Source organism: Sparus aurata, chromosome 20, assembly GCF_900880675.1.
Source record: "Sparus aurata chromosome 20, fSpaAur1.1, whole genome shotgun sequence".
Classification (NCBI taxonomy): domain Eukaryota; kingdom Metazoa; phylum Chordata; class Actinopteri; order Spariformes; family Sparidae; genus Sparus; species Sparus aurata.
In genome coordinates, this window is record NC_044206.1 from 23,541,330 (window position 1) to 23,567,555 (window position 26,226).

The 26,226-nt window shown below is 40.4% G+C and overlaps 2 protein-coding genes across 2 annotated transcripts in view; one reads left to right on the forward strand and one right to left on the reverse strand.

Moving 5' to 3' along the window:
* On the reverse strand, positions 1-25,450 carry scn4aa (sodium channel, voltage-gated, type IV, alpha, a). Its single transcript, XM_030399549.1, has 27 exons — positions 25,039-25,450; positions 17,354-17,657; positions 16,933-17,051; positions 16,685-16,774; positions 16,475-16,603; positions 16,061-16,152; positions 15,535-15,825; positions 15,380-15,443; positions 15,046-15,187; positions 14,724-14,921; positions 14,280-14,450; positions 14,025-14,154; positions 13,231-13,469; positions 12,970-13,143; positions 12,514-12,870; positions 8,529-9,008; positions 7,707-7,748; positions 7,399-7,531; positions 7,104-7,258; positions 6,815-6,988; positions 6,188-6,310; positions 5,606-5,887; positions 5,446-5,499; positions 4,674-4,811; positions 4,440-4,544; positions 3,881-4,151; positions 1-3,768 (listed from the first exon to the last, which is right to left on the reverse strand). The coding sequence occupies exons 2-27, from the start codon at positions 17,606-17,608 to the stop codon at positions 2,468-2,470; spliced, it is 5,709 nt and encodes a 1,902-aa protein (XP_030255409.1). The 5' UTR covers positions 17,609-17,657; positions 25,039-25,450; the 3' UTR covers positions 1-2,467.
* The window catches only part of LOC115570808 (uncharacterized), a 24,258-nt gene continuing 6,936 nt past the window's right edge, over positions 8,905-26,226 (forward strand). Inside the window, exons 1-2 of the mRNA XM_075488157.1 lie at positions 8,905-9,039; positions 26,003-26,036. The gene's annotated coding sequence lies outside the window, so the exon portion shown is untranslated. The remainder of the gene's footprint in view (positions 9,040-26,002; positions 26,037-26,226) is intronic.

Here is a 26,226-nt window from a genome sequence, read left to right on the forward strand (position 1 = left end):
TACTTTTCCCTACAAGAAGTATTTTATTCTCAGAATATAGTTACAATTTGTACAATAACAAAATGATATAAATGTACAATACAGAAAAACAAAAATGTATATACAGGCAACAGTGACTGTGGGTGTACCAGTAAAGCTCCCCATGTGACTCTCCCTCCATTAGAAATGTAAACAAAAGGAGGACGCTGTCTTGTGGATCTGACTGTACCATCAGAGGAGACCATAGCTAAGTGGTGCAGCAGTGTGTCAGTCTCAAATTCGGATTGCTGCAGGTAAGATTACGGACTTCTGACAGGAATAACTGCCATGCTGCGGCAGCACGATAAGACAAAGAGACCCCTCGTAGAGGAAACATTCATTGGGTTGATGTTAAAACAGTGATGAACACAAAAACAAGAGAAGAGACAACCCTCTATAGTCTATTGTAAAAAATAAAACAAAAAAAACTAGAAAACTGTAAAAGTGCTTATGTTCATGTTTATATATTCAGAGTAAGACATTTTAAATTCAGTTAAGACTTACACAACAGCACGTGAAGCCTACTTTTCTACACGAGGACAAGCTTGAAGTGACTAGATCCACTGTGCATAAAGATATCTGTATATTTTAAGGTGTGATTATCTACACATTTGGAAGTGTGGTGTTTAACTCCAGAGCCATGTATTTAACTAACCCAGCACTCAGCTGTGTCTGTTATGTTACAACCTGAGAAAAAAACTTCTTTTAAAATGTACAGCCAGTAACAAAGTACTTGTTTTATTGCTCTAATTAGTGTATTGGGAAGAGAAATACAGAAAAACAGTTAAAATGAAGAGAGAGATGAGCAGTTCTGCTGTGCAACCATGCTAATGTAAACATCACATCCTAAGTATACAGTCACAGATAACCTTTTAACCTAAATGCTGAAATTGAAACCAACCAAATTGAAAACAAGTGACTGCTTTGAGTTTGGAGATCTGTCTGAAGGGGCCGGCGACAGAGAAAATAGACAAAACATTTATAAGACATGCACATATCAGTGATGAAGTCATTTTAGAAAACAGGAAGGTCTCTCAGTCTTACACAGTCAACTGCTCTAGCGCGACCTGGAAGGGATATAAATAGTGCAATATAAACTGGGACTTTCTGAACGAGCCTCTCAGGGACAGATGTAAACTGCATTAGCTGGCCCATTTTATTGTTAACTAATATAGTATAACAGAGATCAGGGTGTCACTGGTGAACTTTGATAAATGCGATCAAGATTCGCCAACTTGTTGATTAATTTATACATGTTTAAATCTAATGCCACGATAGAAAATCATCTTTTTAAAATAATTAGAGTGAATTTTTATAGGATTGTGTTCTGTTTAATTTTTTTAAAATGAAAACAGTTGACTCCCCTATTTGTAGCCATGAAATACATAGTACAATTTGCATGTGGCTCTCAATATGAATTAGTTTCACGTGCATACTAATTTATTATTCAAATATTGTTCTGTAGATTTGGTTAATAGTGCTGCATGAGAGAAAGCAAAAATAATGGATATCTTGTAAGGCAACATAGAGTCCAGTGATAGTTTCTTCTGCACACTTTTATACACTTTGTATGATTTAAACACAGCATATAAATCATATAATCCTGTAATTGTTCCTTCTGGTTCTGCCATGTAATTGTCAAGTTACTCTTTGGTTGGAAACTGGTGTACAAGGTTTGGCTTTCTAGTAATGAGCATACCAAAAGCGAAGTTATTACTCACCTAAGTGAAAGCTTCAACCATAGGGCGCATTAAAATCCATCCAAATGTTTGAATTATGTTGGGGATTCATTCAGAAACACAGTCTGAGCAAAACCTTGCTCTATCTTGCATTTCAAGATTGAGTCTGGTCTGCTGTGATGTTCCCTTCAACAATGAACATGTGCAAGTTTTTTATTGGCTCATAGTAATTGTGAAGAAAGACATTTGAAGTGTTGGAGTTCATGAAAGCCTGTGTGCATTTAAATGTTAAGAAATCAGATCAAATGTTTCCCTACATTTTTGAAATGTCAATTTAAGTACCATTTCCCCCCACAAACATTCAGAAAAAATGCATCACAGGCACAGAAAAGATGCTACAATGGGATGCAACGCTGGTGATTTTGTCTCAATTCTCATCCTTTACACAATGTGTTTATTTTAAGTTATTCGGCTATCGTTCTCATTAAGAATTAATTGAGGCTATATCTGCTGATGTAGATATGGTTATTTTCAGAGAAGACCATTTACCCCATTACCACCTGCAAACCAAAAAGACACTTAAAAACATTGCATGAAGAAAGATAAATTGTTTTTTAAGTTCAATTATCAAAAATGCATTTTTAACATTCCATAGCACTGTGTAAGCTTTTCTACGGTGGGAATTTCAGCTCCTTTATCAACAGCTAACATTGCTACATTAAATGGTGTAAAACAACGAGGGGACATAATAAATATTATTCTGCTGTTTGTTATACAATTGACTCTCTCAGGTTTGCGTGTAGTGCCAAGAGGTATTGGTTGGGAGCAGAATGTAATAACACCTCATTAGTAATTTCTACAGGTACAACCATGATATTTGGCTCTGGGTGTTCTGTACCACAGTCAGGCTCTGAGTAATATGACAATGTCTCTGGATCAGGAAGCTGTTGGCCTGCCAGAGTTTCTAAAGCAGCCCGCTCCATCTCATCCGCAAGGTCCGCATTGCTCCCATAGAGCACTCCCATCCTGCGTGCAAGCATCCCCTCTTTTTCCGGTGGATCTTCACCCTCGTCCTTTCTACCCATCCTCTTAGAGCGGTGCATAAAAGCAGCGTGGTGTATGCAGCGTTTCAGTAGGTGGTTGCGGTACGCCCTCTGAATGACTACAGCAGCCATCTGCTCTTCTTTGTGGCGCATCGTTGTGGTAATCGGTGCAAAGGAGTCTGAGGTGGGGTTGCTCAGGATGAACTTGGCCTCAATGCTGACCCGCATTGCTGCCATCTCCACCGTGTCTCCTAAGACCATCTGTGTGACAGCTAATAAGACATCCAGACAGTGGATCCTGTCCCCTATTACCAGGGGCATATCCATTTCAATCAGGCGAAGTCGGTTAGGCTTTGCGACCCTCAGCGGCTCCTGCAAGGCATCACAAAAATCTGAGAGCCGGTTATACTCAATAAACTGAGTTCCATCTAAGTCAAACTTCTCCCAAGTCTCATTGAACATCTCAAAGTCTTCCTCACAGAGTGCATCACCGCTCTCCTCCTGCGCCACATTGAAGTTCTCTAAGATGATGGCAATATACATGTTGACCACCACTAAGAATGAGATGATGATGTAGCTGCAGAAGAATATCATGCTCATGCCTGGGTTGCCGCAGTTACCCTTGACATCCGTGCCTGGGTTCTCAAAGTCTGGATCGCAGTCTGGATACTCCTTGTTCAGCATTGGAAGTAAAAGCCCATCCCAACCAGCTGACGTTGTGATCTCGAACAAACAGATAATGCTGCCACCAAATGTCTCAAAATTAAATATGTCATCTATTCCAGCTTGCTTTTTGACATAGGCAAAGTTTGACATGCCAAATATGGAGAAGATAAACATAATGAGGAAGAGCAGGAGGCCAATATTGAATAGGGCAGGAAGTGACATCATCAGAGCAAAGAGAAGTGTTCGGATGCCCTTCGCTCCTTTAATGAGACGTAGAATCCTGCCTATTCTGGCCAGTCTGATCACTCTGAACAGGGTTGGCGAGACAAAGTACTTCTCAATTATATCTGAGAGCATCGTACCTGAAATGAGAAGAGATAAACTACAATCAGAGACAATATATGAACCCCTAATGACTGTTTGGACACAAGTAAGGTAATTCACAATGGTGCCTGCAATGCATTGGGAACCCACCAGCTATGGACAAGATGACCACAACGAAATCAAAAACGTTCCATCCATTGGTGAAGAAGTATTGTCGCAGGGCAAAAAGCTTCAACACACACTCTCCAGTGAAGACGACAATGAAGGCCACATTTACTTTGAAGAGGAAATCTTCCTTCTCTGGACTTTGGTTGTCCGTCTCCACCATCATTGTCACCATATTAAGGCAGATGAGCACCATGATGAAGATGTCAAAGAACTGCTGACTGATGAAGTCAAACACTAATCCTTGGATTAGGTTCTGCAGGTCATAGGGAGACAGGGGGAGGACAAGGACCAGAAAAAACAAATGCAATAGGATCATTTGGCCTGTTCACACCAGCAGCGTGCAGAAAAAGGTTAGCACAGATGACATCATCATGCCACACATGTGAAACTGATGTGTCATTACTTCAGCTTACCTAATTTATACTTTTCATTATCAATCAATGTAGTTAGACCATAGTTCTGTTCCAAATAACATAACGCCTATTGTTAATATTACTATCAGTGACTGAAATAATCATGCAGTTGTAAATGACTGACATACAGTTGGACGTGGAATTGGTTTTTGTGGCTTCTTGGAACCAAGTTTCTTCATGGCATCGTAGTACTTTTTCTGTTCCTCCGTCATGAAGATGTCTTTATCTCCAAAGTGCAAGGACCAAACACAAAAGTCATTATAGGCGTTTAAAGTAGGTGACAACTTTTCTGTGCTTTAAAATGAAGAAAAACATCAGTCACTTTAGTTCAGACTACTTCGAAGATTAATTTTGATACTTATCTTTTTCTTCTGTTGGTTGAAATTGTCAATAATGACGCCAATGAAGAGGTTGAGTGTGAAGAAGGAGCCGAAGATGATAAAGATGACAAAGTATATGTACATGTAGAGGTTGATCTCATAAGAAGGTTGCTCCTCTACCTAAAACAACAAAACATTAAATCATTAGGATTTTTTAAAGTCCTTTACCTGTTACTACATGTTTAATTAAGTATAACAAGTAAGTAAGTAAGACAGTGTAAAAGGTTACACAGGAATACGATACTGGCCATGATGGCAGTTGTTGATTCAAAGACGGGACTCAACTTCACCATCACCATCTGTCACATACAGTATATATTACATATATATTCAATTAACTTAAAGTGCAGGGTGGTGTTTTGAAAGGGTAGGGAGAATATATGACCCCCTGGGAAAGCAGTTGGACTTATTGATGTTACTGATATTATTTCTATAAATACACCCAATTAAATACTGTGTATACAGTACTGATATGGTTGTAAAACAAAGGGCTAACAACGTATTTAATATTTCAATGCTAACAAACTGTAACTAAGCCTGTCACTATAACTCCTTTTTGTTTACCTACATATTATTTTAGAGATAATTGCGGTAAATAACATTATTGTCATTTTAAGACCAATATCAATATTGATTTGTTCAGCAAATTGGTCAGCAAAATGATCGGGATCATGCACATACTATGATAAGACGATAAAATTCAGTCTGTATATTAAAATATGTATAATTAGACGTGACTATAAATAGTAACTACCTCTCTTGAGTCAACTGCAGCATACATGATGTCCATCCAGCCTTTGAATGTTGCCTAAAAATACATAGAAACAGGTCATTGAACACAACCTTATACTTTTTAAATCACATTTTTTCCCGAGATGTTCCCGGTGTATAATAATGGAAACAGCACTGCTCACAATTTGAAGCAGGGACAGGTAGCCCGATCCCACGTTGTCATAGTTGACTTTGACGTTGACCCAGCGGGCCTCCTGTGTGGCTTCTTTGAGGGCCATGCATTCGCTATGGTTGTTGACCTCATTCATAGGGAAAAGCTCCTCTGTAGTGGTGTTGATGCAGCGGTAGAACTTCCCAGCAAACAGGTTAACTCCCATGATGCTGAATATCAGCCAGAAGATCAGACACACCAACAGTACGTTGAAGATGGAGGGAATTGCTCCGACAAGAGCGTTCACCACCACCTGCCCAAACGAGAAGACTTTGTTAGGATTTAGGAATTGTGGAGAAATACATAGAATTATTTCTCCCTTTGTTTTGTTTTATTATTATTAGTAGTATTAGTAGTGAGCAACAAACGTGTCATCTAGTTTTGTAAGTACTCTTACCTCGGTCAGCACTGTTACAGCAGCCACAGCATAAGCATGCATCAAACAAAAATTGTAGGGGAAATTAGTAGGATAACGTATGATACATCACAGCCTTTTCATTTAAAACAATGTTAGTCATGCATGTTGCTCAAATTTAGTTTCTTACAAACTTACCCTCATCCCTTCAAATCTCGACAGTGCTCGAAGAGGCCTTAGCGCCCTGAGAGTTCTGAGGGATTTGATTGGTCCAAGGTCGGAGTAGCCCATCCAGTTGGCGACTAAACTAACCAGTGAAACCTGTGGCAGAATCCAAACATTTCCCATTCAAGTGTGATCACAAACTTTTTCTGACATAAAACATAGACTGTATAAAAGAAGTGGTTGAAGCCTCCTAATCTGATAATTAATGTCAATGTAGGAGCGTCTTGAACCTGCTGTCTCTCTAATGGTAAGCCAGGCCGACATCACTGGTTAAAAAATGTCTGATTGTGTAGAAGTCCATGAGAAAATTACCCTACTTTTCTGAATTAGGTGGTATTGGTCTTTCAGCCTGTTAAAAAATCAAAAGTAATTAAAACACTAGCTCTCACTTTTCCCCAGCTCTACCTTCTTTTACATCACTTTTGGCTCCAAAAACCCAAGATGGCAACAGCTTCAAAACATAAGTTTACAAACCAATGGTTGATGTCATGGTCACTACGTCCATTTCTTTTATACAGTCAGACATAAAACATGATTAGATGTGTGTTCACCTGAAAGTTACGCACACATGTCAGCATTAAAATGGATGTCAAAACTTACATCTACAATGAAGAAGTCTAACCAACACCAAGCGTTGGTGAAATAGGTCTTGAAGCCATATGCGACCCATTTAAGGAGCATCTCCACGACAAAGATGTAGGTGAAAACTTTGTCAGCATACTCCAGAATAATTTTGATGGTTCGGCGTCTTTCTATGTTTATGTCTTCAAAGGCCTGCCAAAAAAAGAAATCAGACACCTAGCTACATGTCCAACAGTAATACAGTATCTTAACGCTACCATAAAACAGTCAACATTTCTAAATTTGTTGCACTGATGACAGCACTCACCAGAGCGCCACTGCTGAGGAGGATCATAAAGATTATGAAGGTTTCAAACCAGTCATGCTCCACTATAGTGAAGCAGGCCCTACGGAGGTTCCACCATTTCTTGCCTCTACCTTGAGTGATGTCCACGGTCAGACAAGGCCAGCGCCTCACACAGCCTGAAGGGAGAGGAAAATCAGTTTGTGATGACTCCAAAAGATGCTTGATAGGATTTCAACACCATGCGCACTGTCATGCATAAACAGACAAACAATAACTGTTCACTGTTAATTGATTCTGTTTTATAGTGTTGATATACCTTCGGTGAAGCAGTCCTCAGGCTCCACTGGGTCTGGCTCTTCTTCTTCTACTTCTTCTGGTTCAGGCTCAGGTGGTTGATAGTCAGCTGTGCTACACACTGAAGAATCCCCATCATTCAAAGCACCCATCAGCTAGTCAAGAATTACAATTAAAGCTCAGTTACAAAGCCACCATGCAAAATATGTACATTATTAATTTTTCCCCAATTTATTTTTTGCAGAAGCAAACATTTGTGAAACTGCGGATGAAGAGTTGAATCTGTGACAAGGATTGCTTTTGTCCTTGTGGGTCTACAGAGATACTTACTTTAGCATTTTCAGGTACGCTAATTTCATCGTCTACTTTTTCCTGAAATAGAGCAGAGAGAGAGAAATTAACATGCGTCTTTAGACAGTGGTTGACTGACATCTTACTCATATTAGCTTGCATAGAACTGAAGTGCAGTTGTGGCTGTGCCCTTATTTCAGCTGTAACAGCAGGACAAGTTTCATCATTACCATTTTTATTAGTACACAGACTTTGGGGAACTCACATAAGCTCTAATCAGCCAAAATGTGGGTGTGCAGAGCCATTGCTTGATATGACCTGTGCTTAGGCTACGTTGGACAGAATAATGTGAGGTTATCAAACTACATGTACCAATGAAATGATAAAGTTATACATTTTCCAGTCCCATTGGTCACTTAAAATTCCTGATATATGAATATCTGCTGTGTCTCCCTTTCAAGTTAATCTTTTAGTTCATCTACTTAAAGTGTTTTGTCAGTGTACAGTATTAAGTGCATTATCACACCACCAGACTAAAATTGGTAGCATCGCTTCAATACACTGTCAATGGTTTGAGATCGCTTGGATTATCTTTATTATTTAAATGAGAAAGGTGACATCATGTCAAAGTGCAGGATAAATTTGGTTGAATGAAAACCAGAGTGTGTGGGAAATATCAGTTAAGCACAATCAGTGTAATCAGCACCATTAAAGCTACACGAGCGAACAAGCAGCATTGCATTTCAGTAACCCCGCCCCTGTTTCTTGCCATGTTAGATGCATAATGGTCATTTATGGGTGAATAAATTGTTAATATAGTTTTTAAACTTGTAAACACGTTGATCGACCTGCAGTACTTACTGAGTACTTTTGGTTATTTTTCTCATCTGTTGTCTCTGAGTCATCAGCATTATCAGCATCATCTTCATCGTCTTCATCATCATCATCCTCACCCAGGTTTTCAAAGTCTGACTCTCCTAGGGCGATGGGCACATTGAGACTGTGCTCTCCATCCATAATAAATCCAGAAGGCAGGCCTTCAACCAAACAATTAGCTATCCCATCTGCCATTTTGAGGTCCTGACTGGAGTCGAAATGGTTCATTTCAATTTCCTCCGTTTTAGGGTCGTCGTCATTTGTCAGGTCCTCCTCAGGCTCTTTGGGCTTTCTGCCAAGCATCTGCAAGACTGTTTGAATGAGAAACGCTTTAAACCAGTTGATCCCTCGTGTGATCCTGCCAATGGCAATCTGGAGATTATTCATCTCTCCATCTTCGTCCCCTGCTGAAAGGTTGTCGCCACTGAATGAGCTGAGCAACAAGGCCAGGAAGAGGTTCAACACCTGATGAAAGAAACACAAAGGAGGGATGAAGGTAACAACAAATACAGACAAATACTGTCTTTATCTGACATTAAGATCAACAATTACATTTTGTACCTTGATGTGTAAAACAAAAAAAAAGCACTGTAAGATCTGCACACAGTCCTTACATTTCTACTTTTTCAGTTATGTCAGTTTATATCTGTGATCAACACAACGGGATTATTAACTTTCCTGACGGCACAGCAAATTGTCACTGATCACTCAGTCAAAGTGTGTCGACATTGACAAAGTAAACACAAAAGTTCGGACCAGCTCAAATACACATCACGTATCAAATTGGTTCTGTGACGGCACATCGATGAATATTATGTCGTCTGCCTCCTGTTGCAGACACAGCTATCTTTAGTATCTAAACCTGTTAGTCAATTTCTCGGTTCCTATTTCTTAGGTTTAGCGGGAGATCATGGTTACAGGGCCAGGGTCAGGCTGATCGCTCTCATTTCAGCGTAGGAGCTGTGAATCAGTAAAGAGAGCTGAGGGGAAAGGATGAGCTGAATATAAGCCCAACAGTAAAGGGATGGAAACAGATATGATTTTTTATATGGAAAAAAAATTGTAGCAGAGGTTTCAGTGTTAGTGACGCTCAGACTCTCTGAAATATCACTCAGGTCATTTAAAATTGTTCCGATGTTATCCATTATTACAGCAGTTCAGTAACCCCCTGATCTTTGTTAAAAGGAATAGTTTACATTTTGGAAAATTCACCTGTTTCCATTTTCTCAGAGTTAGATGAGAAGAGCCAACAAAACTTTAAGATCTATCAGTTAGATCTGAAGCTACAGCCAGCAGCTCAGTGTCAAGTCTGGAAATGGGGAAATCGCTAGCCTGGCTCAGTCCAAAGGTTTTAAAATATCTGCCTACCAGCACCTTTCATTAACATGGAATATCTTGTTTGTTTAATCTGTACAAAAAACTTAGAAAAAAGTAAAAATAACTGGTTGTGGTTTTATGTGGCATTACATGCGGGAATATTTATCGAACAGGCTCAGCGATTTTCTGGAGTCTTTTAGTCACAGTGAGGTTGCCAACCAAACAAAACAAAAAAATATTTTTATTTATTTATATATATATATATATATATATATATATATATATATATATATATATATATATATATATATATATATATATATACACATATATATATATATTTTGTCAACTTGGATAGGTCTGATCTGCCTCTAGTCTTCCTGCCTGCTGGCTGCAGCATCAGATTTAACAGACATAATAGTGGCAATTCTAACTCTGAGAAAGAATTCCACATGGTCTTGGTAGTCATTGTCTTATGCCTTAAAATTACAGAAGGTAACATTAAAATAAAGTGGTTTGATTCCTAAGGAAGAGATTTTAGAGTCAGTATGGAAGGCAAAAACAAGGATTTCTAAAGTAGATAACAAATGCAGATGGGAGTCTAAATTCAGGAGAAGTTTTGATAATGAATCCTATTCAGAGGAAAGGTAATGATAACAAAGTGGGCAGCATTTGTCGCTAAACATACACATTAAATCAACTCTGCCCCATATGCTATGGTGCTGATGGCCCAATATGATTACCTCTTCATCAATTACGATCCAATCTGCTATCAAATGACTTTTCTTTAACACCCAGTCCCCCTGCCACCTGAGCTCTGCTCGTTCAGCTGTCTGTGTTTGTTCCCTCAGTGGCAGCATGCTTACTTGAGCTGGATCTTAGCACATACTCAAGGTCAAAACCACTGTTTGATGGCTCAAGTCATTTGATTAAAATAGAAACCCCCTCCCGTGAAGTGTGTAAGTATACTATTTGCCTTCATGTCAGAGCAAATGGTCTGCATTTATGTGTGAGATGACTGTATGGGGGCTTTGGGGTGAGTGTGACACACAAAAAAGCAATGATAATTTTGGCACAGTGAGGCTATCCCAATCCTTTTGTCAACTTGACGATGAGCCATTTCCTTTCTATTTCTATGAATAACCTAACAGGAAATTGTTTTGGCTCTCGTCATTAAATATGATGCGGAAATCATGTCTGAGAGTGATCAACTGTATTATATGTACGTCCTTGTTCTGTGAGGCCAAGACGAAATGTCAGGGACAGTATTTCCATGCTCACAACACTCAGGATTCTTCCCTAAGCATCTTAAACTCTGCTGCCTCCAAATTTGCCAAGACTCTGTGAGAAAAGGTTAGTTCAATTTCAAATAATTATATTAAGTAATATATGGAGATATTCTTTGCAGTAGAATATCTGAACATCTGTGTTTATTTTAAAGCTCAAACAACTTTTTATTTAAGATTAAAAACCCCAGAAATTCGCAAATACTTAGTCGTGTTCTGTGTTGTTTAGTGTTACTTATACTATTATACCTAAGATACTGTAAAGCACCCTGGTGAATACAATTTTCTCCCCCAGCTCTGTCTGTCTGTCCTTGGCATCTCTCAGCTGAGGGGTTAACAATAGACTGCTAAGACATGCAGGCCACAGAATCTCCTGGCATTATAATAAGATAACTGCTAGATTTAGAGAGATTTTTCAAAACAGTTTGTCAGCTTTACAGCTTCACAGCAGTGACAGGTGCTCAGAGTTTGAGTATGGTATGTGTTGTTGAGTGACAGCATCTGTAAGCTAAGGAATGACCATCTACTAAAGATTTACAGTGTGCTGGGAAAAGCGATGTCAGCACAGCCACAAGATAAAAAATTATCCTGTCTATTTAACCTGATTGTAAAGTGGGAAACAACTATTTTTATCTAAGTGAAATTGATCTGAGTGACATAATCCAGTCAGGCCTTACAACCGTCTATATGTTCAGCCAAAACAAAAAATGGCAGAGGTGAAGAGATTAACATTCATCACCTGGATACAATGGACTGTTCTCCTGGGAAACCTTGGGTCCTATGTGAATACCACTTGACACACACCAAATACTGTTGCGGACCAAGAAGATCCCCTCTTAGTATCAGCACTCTCCAATGGCAGTGGCACCACAAGCATGGGTTAGAGCCAGATTTGATTCCTGGTGGAGCCTTCATGGATCCGACTCCTTTCAGCAAGTCCCGTTGCTTAATCAGATTAGGATCCAGGGAATTGGGAGGTTATGTCGACACTTTGACACCTTGAGGTCTTTGTCACGTTCCTCAGGCCATTAATGGTCTTGCAGTGTGACGGGGCGCAATGCCCTGCTGGTGGGGTCCACTGCGAAAGGGGGTGCCATTACCATGAAGGGGGTGTACTTGTTCTTCAGTTTAGTTGACAGATCCCAAGGATTCCCAGCAGAACATTGTCTTTTAAATGTTGTGGGTGACCGGTGTGGATGGTGTTTTGGCTTGGGCAAGCATCAAATTCATAGATCTAGTGCTCGAACAACCATTTCTGGATTGTATTTCACCGTCTCTGGTAACAGGAAGTAACGTGTGCTCACTAGCTCTGTTTTTTGTCTTTTTAAGAAAGGGGTCAGTAGTGAATGAATAATCGTTGCACTCACCACTAGATTTCCGATGACCATGACCATCATGAAGACAACTAAACACATCCCAGGTCCAGCCACCTCCATGCAGTCCCACATGGTCTCGATCCACTCCCCACACAGGATACGGAACACAATGAGGAACGAGTGGAAGAAGTCGTTCATGTGCCAGCGTGGCAGCTCACAGCTTGAGGCAATCTTGCACACGCAGTCCTTATAGCTCTTGCCAAAGAGCTGCATACCAACCACGGCGAAGATAAAGACGATGATGGCCAGCACCAACGTCAGGTTTCCTAAAGCTCCTACTGAGTTACCGATAATCTTGATCAGCATGTTGAGAGTTGGCCAGGACTTGGCTAGTTTGAAGACACGAAGCTATCTCCAACACAGGAAAGGGTCAAAGAGATGAAGTGAATAATATTGTAGTGACTAAACTTGTGGTAAACAGATACCAAAAAGTTCCTTGTTTCTTACCAGACGGAAGGACCTGAGGACTGACAACCCCTGGACATTTGCCAGCCCCAACTCCACCAGACTGAGAGTGACAATGATGCTGTCGAAAATGTTCCAGCCAACTTGAAAGTAGTAGTAGGGATCCATGGCGATAAGCTTGAAGAACATTTCTGCTGTGAAGATACCAGTGAACACCTGTAGGGACATACATTTCTTTTACAGGCACTGATAAAATTTTAATCAACACAAGCATGATTCAAACTGAATGTGGTGCATATTCACCAGATTCCCCACTGAGAGCATGTTATCAAACTCTGGGGTCATTGGGTAGTGCTCCATGGCCATGAAGAGGGTGTTGAGCACGATGCAGATGGTGATGGTCAGGTCAACAAAAGGGTCCATCACCACAAAGTACATCCACTTTTTAAAGACCACCCATTGCGGGCAGCAGTCCCACTTCAGGAACATGTCGGCAAACTTGTACCATCGAGGTGGGCACGGCCTTTGAGCCTCCTCCAACTCTAGACAGAGACAGATAAACAATTAGGTAGTCTAGGCATATCTTTAAGTGATATGCACAATACAGTTAACAGAGACCAGTGATGAGTAACATTAAAGTTCATGTCTAGACTGTGCCCAGTTGTAGTTGAGTTGAAATAGCCAAAGCTTAACACCACGAGGGGCATGAAACTAAATGATGACAGAGATTTCTCCAGCACACAATGTGATTAGCCCAACTATGGCGAGCTCAACAATGCTACTGTATTGGCCTTGGATAAATGAGCGTATAATGTTAACAACTGCTTGATAATCTAAGCAATTACAGCTCACATTAGAGCATCTCCACTAAGAACCTGCAACTAAGCCGTGTGTATTTCTTCATTCCCTGAGGAACTTGGCACTTCTTGATGCTTCTTACACCCTGCAGCTTAGCATTAAAACAGTACCCTGAATAAGACATAATAGTGTTGTTGTGTCATCGAGAAAATGAATCCTATATTCAGGGATTCTATCTGTGATTCTGACGATCGCTGGTGCATTATCAGTGTTGAGTTTCAACTCGATTTGCACTGTACCTTCCATAGCAGCTGCCGTGAGCACAGTTGCAATACTCGCAGTTCTGTGTGTCAGGCCTGGTTCGTCCAGTCGAAGCATGCTGTGCACAGAGCCAACTGACTTCTCTTTGAGTTCATAATCTTCAGCAGACTGTAAAATATGTCAACAAATCTGTCAGTTGTCAGCTGATAGGATCACAAATCAAATCAAACCTTGAAGTTTAAAACAAACAGATCTGCTTACGTTAGAGAAAGCATGACCAGACGACAACTAACCTTAACCATGGTGGGCGCTCTGACTAACAGACGGGGAATGAGTCTCCCATTACAATCCTTGATAATTTCATCATGTTCAAGGCTCCGTTCGTCATCTGCCATCTCAGATGTAGTATGATGACTAAGTGTCTTCTTACTTGTTAGAGTTGCTCGACTCCCAAGAAGAAGGGCCTGTTTCAGTAGATGTACAAACGGCACTTACAACTGGTACTTCAATTTTATTACAAAATATATTTGTTGTTTGCTGACAAATAAATTAGATTGCAACCCTAGACATTTTTACCAGTTGATTATTTTATCACATTAAATCATGAAATTACAATTTTGCAAAAGACTTTAATTTCTCATAACTGATCTTAAACTGGTCTTTAAGAAGTTGTAAGCAGATAGATTGAAGTAAATATAGCTTGAGTTAGCTTTCTCCTTATTGGTTGTAAAAGTTACCTGTTCCTGTTCCTTGAGTTGCTCTAATAGCCGCTGGAACTCTTCCTCTTTCTCAATTTTCTCTAGCCGCGTTGCCTCATTCTGTTCATCATAAGCCATGGCTACTACAGCCAGGATGAGGTTGATGAGGTAGAAGGAGCCCAGAAAGATGATCACCACAAAGAACAGCATATATGTTTTACCAGCTGCCCGCAGGATCTGTGTTTGGAGCGAAAAAGAAGCTACGAGAACTAAGAACACATATCTATACATAACTTTTAAGATGAAACATTCCAAGTCAGTTGTCATAAATATGTATGTAACTGATGAAAGAAGTGCCAACCAGTTGGAAAAGGTTCTCCCAGTAGTCCTGGGTCATGAGTCTGAAGAGGGCCAGGAAGGACCAGCCAAAAGAGTCAAAACTGGTGTAACCGAAGTTGGGGTTCCTCCCAGCCTTCATGCAGGTGTATCCTTCTGGGCACTTCCTATCAACAAAGAGTCGGCAAGCTACAATTGTTCTCCTAGCATCCAAATCCCACTCAGCACAATACAATTGTCATAAAATTCAAAAAGACACATTTTTACATTGGATTTTTGTGAAATGGTTATTGGACCTGGTTGGCCTCACATTAATATGCAAATGGCATTGTACATCACTGAATATGGATAATACATACCCAGCATCGGAGCTGTTTCCACAAAGCAGAGCATCTGGACTGCCTTCCAAATAATAGTGATTGTCTATAACCATACATGAAAAGAAATACTCAAATCTATACCACTGAGGACAGAATCAGCTCAAAATAAGAGATATAATAAGTGTTAAACTCACCTGCGTTTTCAATATATTCGATGAAATTGAAGGTACTGTTATATGTTGTCTCATTGAGCCCCATGGTGTTGTTGAAGTACATTGTGTCATTAAATGTGCTGGTGGTGTTAAAGAATTCAAATGCAGTTTCATTTGTGTTGATGGGCCATCGTACACATTTCTGACGCAGATTTCCCATAAAAAGTTGAAGGCCAACAAGGGCGAAAACAGCGAGAGCAAAGACAGTCAGGATCATGACATCCACCATTTTCTTCACTGACTGGATCAAAGCGCCTACGATGGTTTTCAAACCTGACAGAATAATAAGACAGAATGTTGAAAGTCAACAACAAATGCTAAGAAATATTACAAATTCTTTATGTTCTGTAAAGTTACATAGACTTAATCTTATCCCAAAACACAATGCTATTGCAACATCGGACAATTTAAATTAAAAACCAAAAAAAGCCATATAATGTCTTCTTGGAACTCAGTAATATACTCAGCCACATATGAAACACTTATACATAAAAAACAAGATAAATACCAGGAATCACAGTAATCGTTTTTAGGGCTCGAAGCACACGAAATGTCCTGAGGGCTGACACGTTGCCAAGGTCAACGAACTCAGTGACGTATCTAGAAAGGCATAAAACAATTTATCAAAGCCAATAGCTAGAAAAGACTTTAGATATTATCTATTAATTTTCCTTTCTAGGGTTGTATTGCAACTTTGCAGACAAAATGCCTAAAAGATTCTACAAATGTTCTTCTACAACAGCTTTGATTGTACCTGTTAATTTGTTTGTCAGTTCTGTTCAGCAGCAATTTATGCACTTCAACTTAAAATTAATGTCGAGATAATAATAAGATATAATGATAACAACATCGCAAACATTTTTCTGATAAAACGTGCAACTAAATAATTAGAAGAAACTAGAAGAAACATTTAAATACTTACGCCATGCTAATCACCATGAAATCTAGCCAATTCCATGGGTCTCGAAGGAATGTAAAAGATCCAACACAGAAACCTCTCGACAACACTTTGACCGTTGCCTCAAAGGTATAGATACCAGTAAAAACATATCTAGGAAGGAATTGTGCAACACAAGTTAATATAAGTAGTGTTCAATATAGAACAGGTAAACTACAGTTATAAAGTACTCACTCAACAGTTTTACTCCATGCTGGTGGGTTGCTCATCGTCATGAAGACACAATTCGATAGAATTGTAATCATGATGAACATGCTAAATAATTTAATTCAGGATTAAGGAAACAAACAGGGACATTATATGTACAAGCAAACGTTTCCTCTCCGCATTCATTATTTACCATCTACATCACTTTAAGACCAGTCTGAACCCAAGTACACTCAACAATTCAAAAGTTCAGGCAACAGTAGTGCAAAGGATATGAATGTATGAGAATTTTGATGGCTCCTCTCCTAACCACACTAAAGGGGCTCAGAATGTAGCAAGCCGGTTCAGCATTGAACCTGAAGATCGTGTTTCCTTTGGTGATCACAATGAATGTCTGAAAAACACAGAGATTATCCACATAATTGAAAGATAATATAATATAATCCTCAAAATATTTACTACATTTCAATAAATTCATAGTGATGACAATCTTGAAATGATGCTTCAACATTTAACTGTAACATATGCATACCACTAATGAAATCGTATACATTGCGTAAGTGATACTATATGCAGCTGTACTAACTGAAATTTAAGTAATACATCCTGCCAAATTTCAAGGTTATGTAAGGACAAAGTCAAGATCATTAGACATCAAGTGTGTTTGCATGTGAACCCAGATGTGGTCAGACTGACACTCTGTGCTTTGTAGAAGGGGTCCAGGTCCTCCAGAGGTGTGTTTAGCAGCTCTGATGGAGGATCTCCGTAGATCAAGGGCAGACTCTTGCCTGCCTCCAGGTCAGCGTGTGGGGCCAACGGCTCTTCCTCCTCTTGGCCCGCTACTTCTGCAGCCTTTTTACTTTCCTCCTTGAGCCTCTCGATCTCCACCAGTGATTCCTGGGTGAACCGGCGGAACACATCGGTGCCTGGGGGAGGGAGCCGGGTCGCCATCTTCGCATCGCGAAGGGATACCACCACACAGGGGTTTCCCTAAAAGGTGCTTGGAGGGAGGACAATACAAATACAATTTGAGATGGGTTCAATGTAGTGATAAGACAAAACGGACTACGACCATGACTTAACCATTAACATTTCAACTTGATTTCAATGCTTTAAAATTACATGACTCTTATAATTAAATTCACCAATTAATCAATTAATGAAGTAATTTCCTAATCCCATAAACACTGGTGTGTTGCAGGTGTAATGCAGCAGTTGTTCCCACCCTGGTTGTTCAAAACCCTAAATGGTTTAGAGATGAAGCTGATACATCCAACACAAATATGACGGGTTCATGAGATAATCATTGAGAGAGGCAAGTAAGAAAAAGTTCCACTACAAACATTTCTATAAAAATGTTGTGATACTTTTGTGATACTTTGGTCTGTTTTTGTGTCAGCTATTCAATAAGATTTGCTCTCAGTAGAGCGCATAACAGCACCAAGGCCCAACAGTCCCCTTTAATTCAATTGCATTATCAAACAAAACATTTCAATTGGATAGATCTTAATTTGGATTTGGATCTGCATCAAATCTCACTTACACATAACAGCAACCTAAATATGCCTGATTTTTCAAGAACCATGCACTGTTCACTGAGAGATTCATGAAAATGTCGATCCTTTATCCAGATCCATACCGAAAGTTATTATAATATAATACTAGACCCAATTTTCCATCCAGGTTTTATGGAAATCTGTTAAATAATTTTTGTGAAATCCTACTGCCAACTTACCAACCAACAAATGCACGCAGGCATAAACATAACCTTCAGCAGGGGATACAAATACAAATAGGAACAATGCTAAACTCAACATCTGAAGTCAGTTATGAGGGGTCACATGTAGATACAGCTTTGTTTCAAGGTGTAACAGACCTTAAAAAACAGCAACCATTGTGGTCACTGATGATTGTAGGTCTAAGTTTCTTTGATCTGTGTCCCACCCCTTACCCTCCCTCGTTCCTGCCCTCCACCCAGTGTGCTACTTCTCTGAACCTGCTCCCCTCTCGACACCACCAGTACTTAAAGGTGTCAAGATGGATACAAAATGACTAGACGCACTTAGGACGATAGCTTGGACCTTCCCACCGTTCTAAAGAGCCCATGACATTACTTGTGTACATCAGATTACATATTAGATTAGCAGACGGTCCATATCGGTTCCAAGTGGCATTTGCTTACATCCTTTGATGTGTTTAGCAACCAGTGTGGCTTCGTGTAGAGCAGCTAAGGTTAGGCTTCTACTTTCATGGACTTTCATGGAATAAAGTTGTGCATTATCCAGCCTTTGTATAGAATCCTTTTAATAATTGTCCAAACATATGATGTACTCTTGAATATAAACCAAGAGATAAGACTGTTACACAAATATCAGTTACCATCATTTAATTTTACAACCACTTAACCAGTCAAGTATGTACAAATCTCTAAATCACTAAAACAAGTTGAGGGGCAACATTAGTATGCATTTTGCATAATGCATTAATTGGTTAGTTGTAAATAAGCTTTTATATGAATTCCAAATAACACAACATGATTTAAAGCTGACTTTAATCTAACAATAGATGTATTTAAAAGGTCCAATTGGTAAGAATTCACAACTCGTCCAATGCTGACACTTTGTGATGGCGGCTGACCCGACCAACAATCCCAAAGTGTCAGTTGAGAAGTTGGGAATGAGACTCACAAATCAACTTTCTTACCTTTTAAAGAAAGTTGTTTGAATATGCAGTTGTGCGGCAAAATCCCCCGGAAACACAGATCAATCAAAGTAAGTAAGTTTTACAAAACATGACATTTTTACTGTTGCCTTTTAATCTGATTTAATCTGCATTTTCTTAAACTAAAATGAAGCGACTACACATTGAAAACAGACATGTCATTGATCACTGAAACAGACAAATGAGCTTCTGAGACTGTAAAAAGAGACAAGTTCTTAAAAAGCACATACAAAGACAAAGAGATCAGTCTAAGCAATCAACATCGCAACAAGAGACACACGCGTTGATGCACAGTGATCGCACACACCAATGTAGGATAATACCCCCTCAAACCAGCTCACTTGAACAGAAAATTATGCATTCAAACACATGTGAGGAGACGCACACGTTCACACAGATACGGTGGCTGCCCAGCTGCTACAGGCAATCAAGACGGAGCGTCGTGTTTCAGAGGCCCGATGACTCTGCTCATTCCTTCCTGGCTGTGCCTTCGCTCTGCGCCTCACATCACTCCGATAAACAGGACAGCATGCCAACTTATCTTACCGAGCTGACTCCTCTCTCTACTACCTTCTATTTTACACGGGGCACCAAACACACTAAGCTTCCGACTCTGCACCCTTAACCGCACTTGACAACCCCCTCAACATCCTGCTACATGACACTTGAAGCTCTAAATCCCTCTTTCATACAACCATTCCCTCTTAACACTATCACTCAGCAAAGCCCTCATTCCTAATCACTCCAGCACGATTTACAAGGACTCTTTTCTCTTCAAGGACTTAAACTACATGGGTCAGTATTTTCTTCATCCTACACAAGAAACCTTTTAAAATTATTACCAATATTGACAGTTTTTCAGTGCTATTTGGTTACAAGGCAACCTGGTCAGCCTACACCTACTCCCGTCACACTACCCTCATCGTCCCGTTACAAAACCCCCCAATCTGTGAGCCGTGGGCCCCGCTGCACTCGACCGTGAGCCAACCTTAAAATACACATCCTGAGAATGGATGTGTTTCTCCATGGCTTATGGTGAACGTTTCCTGATTGCATTACGTCACACCGATACTGCTGAGGCCATCAAATGTTCTTTTTTAAAAAAGCTTGGTTGCTCAATTGAAAGCCTGCCAATCTCAAAAAAGGCCTCTCCAAGCATTTGTTGCCTTGTCTCCCACGTCAGTTAGGTAAATAATATGTTTTGCCGCCGTGTTGAGTTTGTTGCTACATTTATCATTGCGTGATTGTGCACACTAACAGGCCAAGAGTACAGGCAAGAGTGATATTCAGTATCAGTTAAAATAGATTCTGTCTATCACGCTTAAACTCATCATAAAACATGTCCAGAAAAAGCCCAGGTGCTTCTATCTGACTTAAGACTCAAATTGCCTGCAGGTGATTTTTCAGCCTCATCCAAAAACCCCTCATAAAAAAGGTCAGGTGACATATAAAGAGCAAGAAAGTCCAAGCCAGGTCGAGGAGGGGGATGATGGATGGATCAAGCAGATACAGTACTTGGACTCCGGTATTCGTGTTCCATATGCAACGAAAAGTCAGTGTTGACTTGTTTAAACTTTATTCCAGTTTATTTCACTAACGTCACATATGTTACGTCAACTTTTACTAAACTTAACCAAGTAGTTTGGTTGCGTAAAGCTATCCAACAGCTGACAACTCAAACAACTAAAACATGGGATCTTGTAAGTTTATTTTATGTGTTCATGCCTCTACGACACTCAGTTTTTTTGCAAAATGTCTTCAAATTCAGCACAAACATCCTCTTGGACGTAAGGATGAGTTGTTTAGATTTTGGTGTTCAAAGGTCATAAATGTGTATTTGGCCTATTCCAAGAATCAATCTGCTATTAGACACAAATGTCAAATAGGACAACTAATGAAGTGATGGAGTTTTCAATCCAAATAGTTAAAGGTTAGCTTTACTCTGACATCATAATGCATCAGGAGGAGAAGGGGAGATTGCGACCATAACTCACATTTGATCAGATACTGAGTTGGAGACACAAATCTTGGTTGCGCACCATGAAACTGTGGTGATTTTCCAGATCTATTGTGCAGCGTGAAGTGTCTGAGGCATCCGTGTTTTACAGTTCAATACAATTACAAGACGCTTCTTTGCAGCAACATCCATATTTGAAGAATTGTCGTGCAGCATGAGAAGAAGGGTTCCATCTGTCCTCTGTAAAAATAGTCTCTACGTGATGACAGCATTTTTCTGACTGGAAATCATTCACTGGAAATGTACATCACGTAAATATAGCGCTAACTTCCCGCGCTAACTTAAAGTCTTAAGATATACTATGAGTCTGGATAGACATGAATGTAAACTGCAACAGGCATATTAATTACAAGTTGGTGATTAAAGTTTTATTTAAAATCTAAATTTGTGAACTGAATAGTCACTATATCCGTTTAATGAATGCAGTGCAGTAAAAAGTACAAGCGGAGTATAAAATATTAAGTCAAATAAAATGGATATAGTCAAATAGAGTCAAGCAAGTACCTCAATATGCTACTTGAACACGGCTCTTGCGTAAATCTACTCAGCTACTTTGCACCACTGTTTTGATTTTAAGAGTCTAGCAGAAGACAATCGACTCATTACATGATCCTGCTGGTTCAGTCACACTGTGTACGGGAGGCATTCTGAGGAAGAGGGCGGGGGAATGACAGATTTCAGAAGCCTTCCCCGACAGTAATATATATATCACCTTGCATGTCACGAAAGGCCATGTGACCTATGACATTCCGGTTGAGGATATAGACGGAGTAATGTAGACACCTCTTCGTTACACTAGCCGGCCGCGGAATGCGAATGCCAATATTCACCTCCGGAAACTAACCGAACTAGCTTTTGGCTTTTGTCACAAGGGCAACATGAGATCATGCAGGAAGAGGGGCTGCGTTTGATCCCTGGACATCCTGTGAAAGTGTCATCATTCATCAGTCAAACCAGTATGGAAACTATCGAGGGCCACTCCCTGGACAACTTAGAGATGAGCAGAAAATGTCTCCAATATCCTGTGCTGAATCTTAATTTAATAGAGAACACGTTAAAATGATGTCTTGCTTAAATAAGTGGCATAAAGATCTATATATTCATCAACTTTAATGACACATTGGCTCAACTCTGGTGTCATGAAGGTGCTGGGGGTTCAAGCATCTCACTCCCCTCATTATACAGCACTTACCCCCTCGTGGTATGTGGTCAAGTTGTAAACAACAGATCTACAGAGCAAACAAGAGCTTTTATCCACACGTCCTTTGACATTTGCCGTGCTCCCGTTCCCCCTGTTTTCTCACGGGGTCAAATCGCATCACACCTTCAACACCCTGTCACCCACCAGTTAACCTTGTATTTCAAACTCTATAGGGAGCCACATTAAAACAGACCTCTCTCCACCTGTTCCTGCTTCCCACTGCATCGTTTTACTGTTTGTTGCCACCTGATGCAGTTTTCAAAATCATCGCGGCATGCTAAGTCAAACCAGGCTGGAAATCGTCAGCATGTTCGTGGCCTCTGTAACGACTCAGGGTCAAGCCCCTTTGATGTCTTTATCAGATGTGTGCACAGCGGACTCGGTTGCAATACATCCCTACATGCATTATGTTGCTGCTAAGAGGACAGCTGCTGTCATTCGCGGTATGCTTCTGTCGCTGCATACCGAAAAGCTGTGAAGACCTCGGGTAATCTCCCTGGTGCAGCCGGGGGGCTAACAGAGACATATAGGCCTACTGATTTATAAATCCAGACTTTTGTTAGAGGACGCAGCCAAACAATGTGTCTCTGGCTGAGCATGGACGAGTTAATGTTTCAGGACAACCGCATAAGCCTGCTGGATAATTATAACATAATAATATTGTGTTTCTAGCAGAATATGAGCCTTCAGGGTCAACGGCCGCGCAGTCTAGGATCTAAACTAGTAGATGACAAATAAAGTAAATTGAGCTGCAAGTTGAACTTTTTTGGATCACCAGGAATATTGTAGCCCTTTGCTGTAGCGTTCTAAACAGATTCCTACTGTCTCAAACTGACCCATTTGGCCTTTGCACTCACTGCAGAGAAATCTGAGTAGATTACATGTGGAAGTGATACGGAGAATATTCCATCCAGCTTGTGACGGACCAGGGGGAGCTATTATCATATTCATAACACCAATCAACTGCTTTAAAAACACAGACGCCCGTGACGGAGCTGCTCATGTTCGAACCACCTGCGTCAAACGAAACCTTTGTTATTCAGATGGAGAAAACATTGAACACAACCAACCCAAACTAAGGGCCTTGAACAAAGAGACTGTACAATTTGAGGAAATAATTTGTACTTATCTTTAACCTTATTTCACCTTTTGAATACTCTGGAAAATACAGAGGCCTGGCCAAGCAGTCACATGGTCGCACTTGGTGAAAGAAACTCAAAACCGACACCTTCTGCGTCCAAGAGCATGTGATGCGAGACACACAAACGCTCCCAGGCAGAGGAAGACCTCAGATACATCTTTATATCTGTACATATTATGCGTGGTGGACGCTACAGAAATATTCTCTGCCACATATGTGACAGCAAATTAAAGCCTGTCAGGAGAACGCAGCACAGAGAAGATTCTTAAAATGAAAATATGGGAGGAAAATGCAAACAAAACTCACTCTAAGAGCTTAAAACAACACCTGAGGACCCACCGCCACGTTCAAATCTGCGCTGAGCCTACCGCTGGGTCTCCATCCTGTTACATAAGAGTTTCAGGTGCACTCTTTCAGGATCTAATCTGGCTACTGGTTGTCTTTCACTGTATCCAGAGATCTGCTTTGCCCGCATGGAGCCAGGCTGTCTCTGCAGTCCCACACCTCTGATATGGGCAACACGGATTAACGGCAGAGAAGCGGAGGGGTATGAGCATCCACAGCATCACAGTATCTTGCCCATCTGCCATGAAGACACGGGCTAAAAATAACACCGTGCCCCCTGTGGGAGGAGGCATAGTGGGGACTGAGAAGGTTGCAAAGTGTCCACACTGGACATGACAGCCGAGAGATTCACCTGGCAGGTGAAGACAGGAGCCTGCTGTGATGCTCATGCGCAGTTTTCCCCTCTCAAACTGTAGATACAGTAGCAGTTTAACACCCTGTGCATGTGTGGGTGTGTGTGTGTGTGTGTGCACCTTCACAACACAAACACACATTTAAAAACACCGCTCAGAAGCCATAAATCTATTCCAAATTTGACCCGAGCTCCATTTACAGGTTCGTGTTTATTATTAGACAAAGACGCTCTTATTAAAAAACCTCTCTGCGTTAATTACTCCGTTTATTTTCTCGTCTTTACTTTGAATGAAAACATCTATATTGTCAGACAGGTTTAGTGTTACTCGAAGAAAACTGTGTAAGTTTCAGCAATGTTCAAATGGAGAGAGAACAAATCAACCATTTCACGAAACCTCCAGACTGCCTCGCTATTTTAAAATCATGAAGATGCCGATTTAGTGTTTCTCATCCAGGCATAAAACAGCAAACTCACCGGTGAAGACAGAACAGAGCGAAAGTCGTGCAGCTCGTTGAGCCTGCAGCCCGACAGGAAGCTCTTATAACCCGAGTTTCATGCAGCTCATCTGTAAGGAGACAACAGAGGACAGGTGGAGGCTTACCTTGCACGATAAAGCAAAAATATTTCCACAGAATCCAAGAAACTGGAGAAGGAAGAAAAAAATTAAAAATCAAGTGTTGCGTGAAGCCTCACACCGAGGACGTAATTCTCCCGTTCTGGCAGCCAGCGCGGGGCTGCGGGGCTGCGGGACAGCTGTTGCTGACGCACTGGTGTCCTGCAGTGAAACCGGAGCAGCCGCTGCAGGTAGGATCAGATCAGACCTTTGACACTTCAGCAGCGGAGCCGCTTCCCGTTCCCACACAGCTGGTCGCTCCTGCACGCATTTCCGACGGTCTGGCGCATTTACAACTCCGTCACCGAGCGTTTGACCTGAAGTGCCGCTGCAGCGCAGGAGGAGCGTCGCGCTGCTGCAGCAGCTGCAGATCTGAGAGCGCAGATTCATCTCAGCATAAAGGCTTTTATCCAACTGATCCGCCCCGAAGAGCTGATCTGGGAAACTATCAATCAAACTGTTGTTGTGAAGAAGATTATAAGGAAAGTTGGGCACATTCTCTGTTGGACACTTAACGTAAAAAAAAAAAAACATGTTTTATTTGATATTACTCGCCTAATTTCGTCACGTGTTTTTGATTTATGAATTGCTGACATGTCATGTACCATGGTACATTTCCTAACTCGTGCACAGACTGATAAGATGTATATTTTATTTAATCTATGCAGGTCTCAGTTCTTGTTCTGACATAATTGAATAATCAATGTGAAAAACATTTGATAAAAATGTTATAATACATAAGCCTTTTGTGGATGTGCAATAAAAATAACTGCCAGAAATCTTACTTATCTTAATCTTAATCATAATCATGAATTCACTAACCAATCTAACTGATGAAGCTGCTTTGATTGAGCCAGCTGTAAGATATATTGTTGACATCTGACTGAATTTTGTCTTCTTTCTTTCTTTCTTTCTTTCTTTCTTTCTTTATTTCTCTTTCTCTGTTTTTCAGGTAGAGGTGGAGGACCATGCCATGGGACCATGAGGTGAATCATATGTTGGAGGATGACAGCATTTATTTCTCAAGACAATGAACACTTTAAGAAGCTTCTTGTGAATTTGATAATTTCTGATAAAGAAGTCTTTATGAACAATTTGTTTGTTAAGGTTTAACTTTGGCCTCGCAAATAATTCTTTGCACAAATAATTAAACAAGACACCAATAAAAGTAGTAAT

Coding starts and splice junctions, on each gene's coding strand:
- scn4aa (XM_030399549.1), bottom strand. CDS start 17,608: ATGGCGACCCGGCTCCCTCCCCCAGGCACCGATGTGTTCCGCCGGTTC. Junction 9,009..12,513: donor TGGTCATCGGAAATCTAGTG/GTGAGTGCAACG, acceptor TTCTTTCATCAG/GTGTTGAACCTCTTCCTGGC. Junction 4,812..5,445: donor CTGCAGTTGACTCAAGAGAG/GTAGTTACTATT, acceptor TTGTTGTTTTAG/GTAGAGGAGCAACCTTCTTA.